At 54.0% G+C, this 12,587-nt stretch overlaps 1 protein-coding gene across 1 annotated transcript in view; it reads right to left on the bottom strand.

The window, feature by feature from the left end:
- Window positions 1-12,587, bottom strand: part of HTT (huntingtin) — a 123,437-nt gene that overhangs the window by 28,043 nt on the left and 82,807 nt on the right. Inside the window, 1 exon segment of the mRNA XM_032493076.1 lies at window positions 5,920-6,124. Within this exon segment, the coding sequence (XP_032348967.1) occupies window positions 5,920-6,124 (205 nt within the window).

Genomic DNA, 12,587 nt, shown 5'->3' with positions numbered 1-12,587 from the left:
AAAGTGACAAGGCTGGTCTAGAAGGCAGCTCTGCCGTCAAGCTGAGCGAGGCACCGGCGCTCTCCTCTGGGACCTGTCGCTGCCTGGGTCTGAGGGCGCGGCCGCTGCTCCCGGGCTCCCGGGTCCAGCCGGGCGAAGCCGCCGAGCACCAGCAGGAAACCATCACGCTTTGCTCCTCCATTAGCAACAAAGAGTTCAACCCCAAACATGCCACAGGGTATACACCATCATGGACACCCTGTTTAAAAGCATCTGCAAAATTAATTCCCCACTAGTGGCGGTCCCTACATTCCACGTTTACTTCTCACTTTGTTTTCTTTCTAAGGAGACGGGAATTGGACTCTCAGTTCTAGCCATACCCTTAAAACACCAGTCGCCACACTTGGAAACAGGCCATGTGACTCCAGGGTCAGCAGGACCACACTCCCCTCCGCACAGGGCACCTGCACACCTCCGCTGGGCTCAGCGGACATGGCGAGGACATCGGGGCAAGAATCCTCGGGGATGTGTCAGTTTTTAAACTGCAACGCCTCAGGTTTTAGAAAAGAATTGGTACAAAAATTCTACAGACAAAAAAATTTTAAATGACCATTTCTCTGTTTTCCAGCTGGTGAGTGGATAAGCAAACTGTGGCACATCTGTACCAGGAGACCCTGCAGCAACCACAAGGGACCACCTCCCACATGCGCGACACAGACGGTGGGCTCAGCGAAAGAACCAGCCTCCGCAGGCTGTCACCGCACGACTCCGTTCACTCCGCGCCTGCAGTCGGCCGGACATCAGGACGGGGCTTGGGTCAGAGGTCACCCGGGGTGGCCAGGGCGGGGGTGCCGCACAGAGACACAGGGAATTTTCTGAAGTGACAGTACTGTTCTAAATCTCAGCTGTGGTGGTGGGAATGTGACTCTGTTTGGTACAAAAAAGGGCATTATACTGCACTGTAAATTATAGGTCAGTTACAAACTAACAAACAGAAAACCCTCCCTTTCTCAGTCAGCCCTCCTGCCGGCCCCCGTGCGACTTACGTTCAGGCTGTGATTTTGTGTCTTGAACAGCATAGCTATAAGGGAAAAGAGCCTGTGAAGGAGAAGGGGAGAATCTGCGACTCATACACCAGCAGTGGACACCAAGAAGCTCCGTGTCAACCCGAACTCTCAGTCTGGAGCAGGGCAAGCCCCCATGATGGCAGGACAGACCGACAGCACACGGACCTCCCACGTCCAAGACGGCCGCACATCAGGGACCAACAGTCCACAAAAGTAGGCCAGACGGAAAGCAAATCACGAGCTGTCAGGACGGGGTCCCAAAAGTAAGACGTAGACAAGAGCAGACCCCACTGCGGTGGCCGCGGGCTCTTCCAGGGGCGGCGCTGCCCAGAGTGCGGCCTGGGAACCTGCGCTCAGCTGAGAGCCAGCGGTGCTGGGCTGGGCACAGAACCTCTGCAACAGTTTGCTAGAGCAGTTCTGTGTCTGCTGAGTCTACAAGCAGAAAACAATGGTTTGTACTTTGTATTCCAAACTTCTAGTAATTCATTTTGGAAATGGAGACACTCATCACCAAAACCAGACAAAGACACCACAAAAAAAGAAAATTGTAGTGCAACATCCTTGATGAAGACAGATGCAAGAACCCTCCACGAGACACTAGCAAACCAAAGTCAACAGCACACAGAAGCGCTCACACCCCACGACAAGCAGGATTTATTCCAGGGATGCAAGGATGGTCCAACACCTGCAAATCAATCAGTGTGCTACGTCACGCTAACAGAACGAGGAGTTAAAGACATACGATCATCTCAATAGGTGCAGAAGAAGCTTCCGATAAAGTTCAACACCCATTTATGATAAAAACTCTCTGTACACAGAGAACACACCTCAGCATAAGAAAGGCCACACATGACAAGCCCAAAGCTACGTCATACTCAACAGTGAAGAGTTGAAAGCTTTTCCTCTAAGATCAGAAACAGAACAAGGATGCCCACTCTCACCACTTTTATTCAACATAGTACTAGAAGTCCTAGCCACAGCAATTAGGCAAAAAAAAAAAAAAAGTAAAAGTAAAAGAAAAAGAAATAAAAGGTATTCATCAAATCAGAAAGAAGTGTAACTTTCACTAATTGCAGATGGCATGACACTTGGTATACACAGAAAACCCTCAAGAGGCCACCAAAAAACTGTTAGTTCTAATAAATGAATTCAGCAAGGACACACAGGACACACAGAAACCTGTGGCATTTCTATACGCTAATAACAAACCATCAGAAAGAGAAACAAAGAAAACAATCCCAGTCAAAAAGAATAAAATACTTAGGAGTAATTTAACCAAGGAGGTCAAATACTGATACGGTGAGAACTCTTAAGACATTGACGACAGAAAGTGAAGACGACATACATGGAAGGAGAGACACCCCACGCTCGTGGGCCAGAAGAATCAACACTGTTAAAATGCCCACACTACCCAAGGCAATCCACAAATTCAGTGCCATCCCTATCCAAAAGCCAGTGGCATTTTTCACAGAACTTGAACAAAAACTTCTAAAATTCACATGCAACCACAAAAGATCCCAAATTAACCAAAGCAATCTTGAGAAAGACGACTGGAGGTGTCACACGCCCGGACTTCAAACTACACTACAAAGCTACAGCAATCAAAACTGCATGGTGTTTTACAAAGAATAAAACGATGCCATTTGCAGCAACACAGATGGACCTGGAGATCGTCATTCTAAGTGAAGTCAGCCAGAGAGAGAGATACCACATGATACCAGTTGTATGTGGAATCTAAGGGGAAAAAGGGACAAATGCACTTATTTACAAAACAGAAACAGACCCACAGACAAAGAAAACAAACTCATGGTTACCAGGGGGGAAAGGGGTGGGAAGGGATATTGGAAGTTCGAGATCTGCAGACACTGACTACTGCATGTAAATAAAATAGATAACACCAAGGTCCTACTGCACAGCACAGGGAGCTGTGCCCAGTATCTTGTAATGCCCTTCAATGAAAAAGAATGTGAAACGAATATATGTGTGTATATGTATGACTGAAACATCACGCTGTACACCAGAAACTGACACAACACTGCTTCAATAAAAAAATTTAAAAAACAGACACAAAAAAATTGTGTGGTGTTGACAACCAAAACAGACACATGTATCATCGCTGGAGCAGAACACAGAGCCTAGGAACACTCACACGACAGTGTGCGCTCTAACAGGTGGACACAATCAACCTGGGGGCTCCCGCACGCATGCCTGCGTGTTCACCTGTGACACTGGGCAAGCTGCTTCTCCGGGAAAAGAGGCTTCCTCGTCTGTAACACACGCGCAGGGCTGCAGGCCTTAGCGAGTTACTGAGATGCAAAGCCCTCAGGACATCTGGCACTTAGTGCCAGGGAAGTGCCAGCGTGCTACATGTGACAGCACATGATATATGTTCACTGATACGTCACTGCTGTTCCTACTGCCAGGGCAATTAAGTCCCTAACTCATGTGAGTGCTAGGAATACAGTGAGAGCCCTGCTGGGCTTGTGGTGTAGAGGGAAAGCCAGATATTAATCAGATTATCACACACAAACAGATGTCAAATTACAGCCTCAACACATGCCATGGAGGAGAGGCCAAGGCAGGTGTGAGAGCAGGCAATGAGACTTCACCAACCAGAGAGCAATCAGGAAGGCTTCCCAGAGGAAGTGATGATTGAGCTAAGAACCCACAAGCTCAAGAAACCCTAAGTTCAACTCTAAAAAGCTAGCCGAAAGTAAATCAACAGAATAAAGCCCACGACTGCACCTCAGAACCCATTTGCTCTCGCCAACTCTGGGGTAACCACCTTCTGTAAGGGCTCAGCCAGGCCACCTGTTCTCTCACCTAAAACTGTCACGTCCCCATTCCCAGGTCCTATTTTCCTCTAGAGCAAAACTCGTCTAAAGAATTGTCTAGAGCTGCTCTCTAAATCTCCCTCGTCCATGGTCTTTTTTCCTTAACTTTTATTTTGAAAACTTTCAAACCAAAAGAAAAGCTGAAAGAATAATTCAAGGAACAGTCACACAGTCTTCACCTAGATTCAACTACTAGCACGCTGCCACCCTTGTGCTCAGGCTCGCAATCCCCCACCGCACACATGCACATACTCTGTGCACATGCACACACGCTGCACTACACAGTCTACACGTGTGCACACTCACACTACACACACATAATTTGGGGGGCTGCACCTCATGAGAGTAAACCTCAACACGTGCCCCCCTAAGAACTACTCATAATCAAGGGCAGCAGGCCGTGTAGACTCACATTCAACACACCCGGTTGTCTTAACAGTGACCGTCTAGTTGATTCGTCCCCTGGATCCAGATGTAATCACGGATCATAAAACCGCACGTGTCTGCCACGCAGACTTGCTTCTTTTCATCTAAGCAAACTGCTCTCCACCTTCCACGGCGCTGGCTGAGCCTGCTGGAGAGCCCAGCTGCGTCTCTGCGGAAGGCCCTCCCTCCCCCAGGCCAGGGTCAGCCCTCCCACTCCCTCTTGACCTCACTCCAGGTCGGCCTCCGCCCTCACCACCCACCAGATATCAAAAGGCAGAGGAGAAGGAGTCGAGAAGCACTGAGTGTGCACGGGGGTGGTGGGCGCCGCCTCAACGTCTACCTACCCGCACCCGCCAGCGCGGACAGCTGACCGAAGCCCCGCCTCGCCACGGTTCACCCGGTGCGACTCGGCCCCAGCCGCCCGTGGGGGTCCCCCAGGGAGCCTGGAAAAACACAGGAGCCCAGGACCCCAGTTCCTAAAGTGTCCAGGCACCAGGTCTGACAGTGGGCTGGGGAACAGGCTTGGTCCTTGGGACGATCCTCAGCACTCAGAGCAGGCTCCACGGACCTGGGGGTCAGCACCACCCGGGAGCCTGGCAGAAACGCAGAGTCCCAGGCCCCCAGCCATTTGTTGACTCAGAATCTGATGTCACGAGCTCCCGGCTGGTCTACACGCACAGTGAAAACATGGAAGTGGAAGACACTGGTTCTGCTTCTGACTCACGCAGGGCGGCGTCATGACAACAGGATTTCAAATGTTCTCACTGGTCTGTCCTCCCGACTAAACGGCAGACAGACACTTGGAGGGCAGGAAACGGCTCTTACTTTCCTGGCCACCCCACACAGTACCCCGCGGAGCACACCGCACAGGGCAGCTGTGTAGTAACGCCTGCTCACGGCGGCTTTTCCACCCGAAGCGGTGGACTGGCCACAACGGGGCCCCGCAGCCTCACTTGCGCAGCTGAGGCTCCGCACAGAGCAGGGAGGGGCTGGCCCCGGCCCCGCGGTCTGCGCCCTCTGCTATCTCCAGACCTTCCTCTCCTCGCCGTGGGCTCGAGCCTTCCGGAAGCCCTGCACCGAGGACTCGGCCTGCGGGGGCGGGGCACCGAAGCCTTCACCTCCACACATGTACACGCTTCTGAGAGAGAGTGCCTTGAAATCGACTTCAGGCTGAAAGCATTTTGCCAAAAGAGGGCCACCCACAATCAGATAGTGAATAAGTCTTTGAATGCCAAAAAGGAAGGCATTTCCAAGTAGTTCTGAAATGCTGCTAAATAATCACTTCATTGAGAATAACCAGAACCACATGGAACCTCTAAAGAAGTTAAGATATTGCAACATGTCTTGCTCTGGAGCCAGTTTAAGGATGAGAACCCAGCAGGAGGGACCCAACGCGTCAAGCACGGCCCTAACGTGAAATAGCACTGGGGACTTGTCAAAGGAACCGCACGTGAAAAGCAGTGGCGGCTTTGCCTGCCTGCAGTGGGACCACGTTTCCCCACAAAGGCGTCCACTGGAGAAAGATTAAACGTAGCAGAATTGTTACAAAGCCTCACGAAAACGGGGCCAAACCTCAAGCTGCTCAGTCTCAGCACAGGAGCCGGGGCACGTACTTGGGGGTCTGCTGCACCTCCGCCCACCAGCGGTAGTCGGTGTGGCTGACCAGCAGCAGGATCTGGCACCAGAGCAGCACGAGGGCCGGGTGGGTGGGGACCATGGAGCGCACCCAGGCATTCAAGCACTCCAGGCCGTAGAAACTGCCGTCGGCGCCCTCGGTGAAGAGTCTAGAGGCAGCTGCCGTGATTCTCCGGAACATCCCTGGAAACAAACCAAAGGTAAAACTGACCACAGGGAAGTGTCTTTGCCGCCCCCTCTCCGCAGCGCCCTCCTGCCACAGGGCCTGGAGAGACCTCCCGAATTCACCACTTCACTCTGTCCCCTCCGCGGCCTCCACCCCCAGCTCAAAGTGCCTCTCCCTTCACGCTGCCACCGGCTGGCCTTCACCCCAGGACACGGGGACATGCACATGCCGCAAAACACAGGGGGGAAGGCGGAGGGCTCGGCGTGGATGGGAGCTGGCTGGCGCCCCGCCCCTCATCTCAGGGCTCCTGGCATCAGTGGAGAGAGTCAAAATGTTGTCTCTGATTTAAATTTCACCACATTCCGAACACAGAAGAACCCTAAAGCTGGCAGAGCAAGTGGGCCACAGGCCCCTCCTCACTGCTTCACGGCTGGTTACGCTGATGCCCTGAGGCACGGGAGGGGAGCGGACGGAAGTTCGACATTACAAACAACAAAACCCCGACAAGAAGCTTCCCAGCGCGCAATTCTTCTCTGGGCCACGGTGAGGTTAGGCTGCCCCAGCCCTGGCCTGGTCCTTCTCTGTGTCTCCATTATTGCCTGGGCTCCCCGTCGGGTCACGGATGCCAGGGAAGAGGCGGGTGCTGGCCCGGAGAAGCCCTGGAGCCAGCCGTGGGGCATGGAATGACAGGCTCAGGGCGTGGGACCCACTGAGCAGGCAGCAGGAAACCACGGTCAGAGCTGTGACCCAGACGGCTGAGCGACAGGCAGCCCTCGACTCAGACTGTGGCTCTACCGTTCCTACTCGGTCACCCCGGCCGTGCGCGGCCTGGGGCCTGGCCCCTCACTTGTGGGATGGAATTAAGAGCAGCAGCTGCTCACAGGGCTGCAACAAGGCTCAAATCATAAAACCCGAGCCCAGGACTCGGCACAGTGCTGGATGAAGCACATGGCCAGCAAGCAGGCTGCTGCTGGAAGGATGTGAGGAAAGCAGGGGAAGGGGTGGGGTGGGGGGCTGGCGGACAGGCAGAGAGTCAGGGGCCCTCAGGTGGCGGGGTCAGGGGTGTTTCTGAACGTCTCTCACGAAGGACGCCAATCAAGTCACGTCAACAGGAGGAAGTAGCTGGAGAGGAGCCACGCCGGTGACGGGTCTGACTTCAGTGTGCGCGAGGTGCCAGCAGGACACCGAGCCACGTGTCCAGGGGTGGATGGAAACAAGAGACTAAGGCTGCCAGGACAGTGCAGTGATGTCATCTCTCAGCAACGACCGAGGTAGGTCACGAAAGCGACGTTTCTACAGAGGCAGAAGGGCACAGGAGGGAGACGGAGAGCAAGGACAGAAACCAGCGCTGGAGCACGCGATGGATGAAAGCCGGTCTCCTCAGTGACCTGTGCTGGGAGACCCCGATCTGCACAGGCAAAAGAACGAAACTTAGACCCCTGTCTCACGTGACTCACAGAAATTAACGCAAAATGGATTAAAGACTTCGTTGCAGACCTGAACCATACACCTCCTAGAAGAAAGCGCAGGGGAAAAGTTTGACACTGGTCTTAGCGATGGTTTTTTTGGATCTGACACCAAGAGCAAAGGCATCAAAAATGCAAATAAACAAGTGGGACATCAAACTAAAATGCAAAGTGATGGAAACCATCCACAAAATGAAAAGGCAACCTACAAAATGGGAGCGAGTATTTGCAAACCATGCATCTGATAAGGAGTTAATTTCCAAAATATGTAAGAAATACATAAATCAATAACAGAAAAACCCAAATAATCCAATTAAAAAGAGGGCAAAGGACCTGAATAGACATTTTTCCAAAGAAGGCATTCAAATGGCCAACAGGCACATGAAAAGGTGCTCAGCACCCCTAACTGCCAGAGAACCGCAAGTCAAAACCACAACGAGACGGCGCGGCGCGCCGCTTAGGACGGCCGCCCTCTAAAAGGCGAGGAAGCAGCAGCACTGGCGAGGACGTGGAGAAAGGGGAGCCCTCGCGCCCTGCTGGTGGGGATGCGAACTGGTGCGGCCACTGTGGAAAAGAGCATGGAGGTTACTTTAAAAGTTAAAAACAGAACTTCCGTTTGCTCCAGCAACCCCACTTCTGGGTGTTTACCTGAAGGAAACAAAAGCACTCACTCAAACACACCTGCACCCTGGGTGCCTGCAGCGTTTCTCACAGAAGCCAAGACGGGGAGACGAGCCAAGCGCCTCCTGAGGCTGTGGGTACGGAAGACGTCTCTCTCTCTCTCTCTCTCTCTCTCATTCTCTCTCTCTCTCACACACACACACACACACACACACACACACACACACACACACACAATGGAATACTACTCAGCTATTAAGAAAAAGAAGGAGATCCTGCCGTTTGCAGCAACACGGACAGGGCTTGAGGGCGTCGTGCTACATGAAGTCAGACAGAGAAGAACGACTGCAAGACCTCACTTGCACGTGGATGTGAGAAATCCAGACTCACAGATACAGCAATCAGACTGACAGCTGCCAGAGGCGGGCGGCTGTGGGCGCAGGAGCGGGTGAAGGCACTGGAAGCCGAGGACTCGGGAAGGCGCGCAGCTGGCCAACTGCTGCAGACGCACAGAAGGAAGGAGAGCCGGGCGCGGGGCGACAGCAGTGAGCCCTGAAAACCGCGCGCTGGAAAGCTGCGTGGTAACAAGAGGAGGAGGACAACAAAGGAAGCAGCAGAGCAAAGAAAGGGCTGAGTCTCCCTCGCAGGTGGGGTTATCAGGGCAGCTCTCAGCAAGGAGGGAAAGAGACACACACACCTGGCGATGTGGAGGAAGGGGCACCGGGGGACTGGCCGTGGAGCGGACGCCCCAGGGCAGCTGTCGGGGCAGCCCTGGGCAGACGCTACTCCTACTCGGCTCCGTCTTCTCCCCACGCAGCCTGGGTGCACTCCTGCGGGGGCCGTGGCATCGGAGGTGGTGTGGGACACGCGAGGCCTGGGAAAGGCCTGGGGCCCCCCCTCCGAGCACACGACCCCTCTGTGTCTCCATCACTTCAGCCAGGACACGGATGGCGTCACGGCACACGGGCCAGGCACATGTCCGCTGCCGCATTCACCACCATTCACCCAAGAGGCGCACGTCTGACGGGCAGGAGAAACCCTGGGCCTTCGCTTTTGGTCTCAGCACACGCCCTCCCAGAGCCTCCGTTCTCTCATCAATGAGACAGGGAAGCACTTCAGAGTCGCCATGAGGACCGATGGGGTAAAACGATGCCAGGTGCTGCGCGCCCGGAGAGCACCGTGAGCAGCCTTGTCCCCGCCCAACTGTGCACTGGCATCCATCTCACCGCCGGAGGAAGGACCTGTTCTCTGTCTCTGATGCTTCCACTTGGCCCGCACGGGGTGGGTGCACCGGCCCTGCTGAGGGTCCCACGAGGAAGGAAGTGAGCGGCATCCTGCCCGGCTCCGCTGGGGAAGCTCTGGAATGGTGCGCCGCCCGCAGGGCCTGGGGATGGAGGGCATCTGGAGGCGGGGGTGGGGGGCACCGATGGGGACTGGACATGTGCGGGGCAGTCAGGGCGTCGCCCCAGCCCTGCCCACAACCAAGCTACTGGACTCCGTGAGCCCCAAGCCCCAGGGTCTCCTCCCGCTTCTGCCTGGCCTGTCTCGGGGGAGGATGGAGCGCCCGTTACAGAGTTTATAAAATGGAGGCCAGGTTCCTGGCTATTGTGTTTATGCTGGATTGAATGTGAAACTGGCAAATAAATGACTTTGGGATTCATACCCCTTCCCCAACAAGACGGGTAACAGAAAATTAGAGGTCAAGGCCATTAGTCAGACTAGTTCCTGTTAAGAAATAATACTTGAAATGGACAAATACAAAGGTCTCAATTTTTAGTGGAGGGGTGAGGTTCACGGTTACTGCTTAAGCAACGCATAAAACAGAAGTAATCGACTCTAGACGCTGAAGGCATCCTATTCACGTAAAAGGCTAAGACGATTTACTTCCATTTTACCTCAAAACCAACCAACACAGGAATTCTGCCCCTAATGTTTTCAAAAGAAATGCCATCAAAACAAATGAGGAAGCGCAAACAGGTGTCAACCCACCCCACCCCCCTCACTTACAAACTCGCATCCAACAGAACAAGGTCCCAAGACACGAACGGCAAGCGCCTGTGCCCGCCACCCCGCCCGGGCTCCTCAGCAGAGCGTGGCTCCCCGCCGGCCAGTCCATGCAGGCTGCTACGTTTAACTAGAAGTAGACCAAACAGAAGCTCCTCGGTCACACCAGCCCCAGCCCCAGAGCCCGACAGCCATGTGGCCAAGACGCCCCTGAACTAGCGCAGACACAGAGCAGCGCCACGCTGCAGGGAGCTCGGCTGCTCGGCTGCTCGGCACCACAACAGCCGCAACCCCCCACCCCCGGCTTCCGAGGGAAGGAAGGGGAAGTCAGAGCAACAGGTGACTGAGCTCCTCGAACGGCACAGACGCCCGCTGGGCGCCCCGAGGCCACAGGTCGCACCGTCCTCCCCGAGGACGGTGGACGCCATCCTTAGCGATGGCCTGGCGTCCCTCTGGTGTCAGACCCAAACCAACCCACGGCCAAGCACTGAGATGCCCAACACACTGACGACCCACCATACACGTGGCTCAATTAGCTTCTGAACCTTGAACTTACTATGGTGGGTCAATGGGGCATAAACCAGAAGATCCTCAAAAAGAAAATCCTTTCTGTGTCAAGCACATAGGTGGCTTGGAGCTATAACCCGTGAGCAAAGTTAAACGCCGGTCGTGCTCCTGTGCCAAGGGCAACAGCACTTACTCCAAGAGCCACAGAGTCGTGTCTTCCTCCGTGACTCCCAGCCACAGGAGACCAGGTCCCTGCTGCCCGCCTTGGGGTCATCTCGCCACTCTCAGCACGAAAGTGCGTCCGAAAGGGTAGCTCCTCCCCGCCCTCCAGGGCTTAGTTCAACAGTCGCCCTCAGAGAACCGGCCCCACTTGCCCACCCTTGGGCGTCTGTCACCATGCTTTCATTCCCTTCCCAGGAGACTCAGGATGACATCTGTGCACTGTCTGCCCCGCCAGGCTGAGCCCACAGAGGCAAGATCACGTCAGCTTCACTGGCTACCGCACACCCCGAGCCCTGCACGGCAGCGGCCAACTCAGTACGTGTTTGCTGAATAAACACAGGCTGACGATGGTAAGTATCTTCTGCTCTCGGTGGGGGAGTGTGTGTATGTGTGGGGGGGGTGCGCGCGCATGCGTTTTACTTTGTATTATAGTGATACACACACGTGATTTTTAAAAGAGAGGCTTCGGATTCACAAGTGCCCTGTCCCCTCCCTTTTAAGGCATCCACGTGCTGTCACTGTTTTCAGCTCTGGCAAACCCTCCTTGACACGAGTTCACCACCTGCAGCGGACCGCCAGTGATCCTGGCTGCTCCTCTCCCCTCACGACCGGAAAGCAACCCTCTCTCTCAGAGGAATGCTGGCCAGCCTCTCACCTGCCAGCCCAGCCAGAGCCCCCAGCGGCCCGCGCGTCACTCACAGGACTCACGTGGGGGCTGAGACTGCAGGCAGCCAGAGGACACCCTTCCTGCCACAGGGAAGGAGCCCAGCAGTGAACAAAGCAACACAGTACTCAGAGCTGAGACGAGGAAGTGCACGATGTGGCAACAGAGTTAAGCCACCAGAGCAGGCAGACCTCAGAGCAACAGCCCGCACGTCCCGGAGCTGAAACCAGTAAATTCCATTTTTCATTCTAGTTAAGGATGGAGTCTTAACCCTGCAACTAAAACTTCTGAACATGGCGACCACATCAGGGTTTCCAGACCCCAGCTCATCAGAGATGAGACCTGCTGAGCTCACTCGCACCGCCTCCCACCGGTAGGTTACACCTTCGCTCCACCCCGCTGCCGTCCTGGTCTCTATGTTCTGCTCCGTTCAGCACTGCGAGACGGGGGGCACCAGAGCCCCTTCTATCCCTCCGTCCCTCTGTCCACCTTCTACTTCTCTAATTAACTTGGCTGGTTAGTTTCCTTCTTACCTTTGCAAGAAATGAATCATTTTCAATGTCCTAAAACCATAATTAAGTAAACAAACTGTCAATGTTTTATTCATACATTGACCCTAAAAATGAAAAGTCAAACAGCATTTACATTATGACTATATGAACAGTTTTCAACAAAGCCAAGGAGCCCAGAGGATGACATCTTGTGGGTCCTTCATCATGACCCCAGAGCCAACTAAAGGAGAACCTTTTTAAAACCACAGGTTCCCATGAAATCAACTGTAAATCATGCCACATGTTGACTTGCTTCATATCTGGACCATGACTTCCTTGCTGTTTGCTTTGCTTGCTTCGAGAAGAAAGATACGCCGGTACCCAGTAACGAGAGTCTTCCAGGTTGTCACTTACTTTACCCAGAGGAGGACACTCCCCTTGAACACACCCATTCCTTCTGGAAAACACTGCCTGTCCTAATTCGGAAGCTGGCTGCTTCCTGTGC

This window comes from Camelus ferus, chromosome 2 (genome assembly GCF_009834535.1).
Source record: "Camelus ferus isolate YT-003-E chromosome 2, BCGSAC_Cfer_1.0, whole genome shotgun sequence".
NCBI lineage: Eukaryota > Metazoa > Chordata > Mammalia > Artiodactyla > Camelidae > Camelus > Camelus ferus.
Note: the sequence above shows the minus strand (reverse complement) of the source record. Positions and strands in the feature narration are given on the sequence as shown.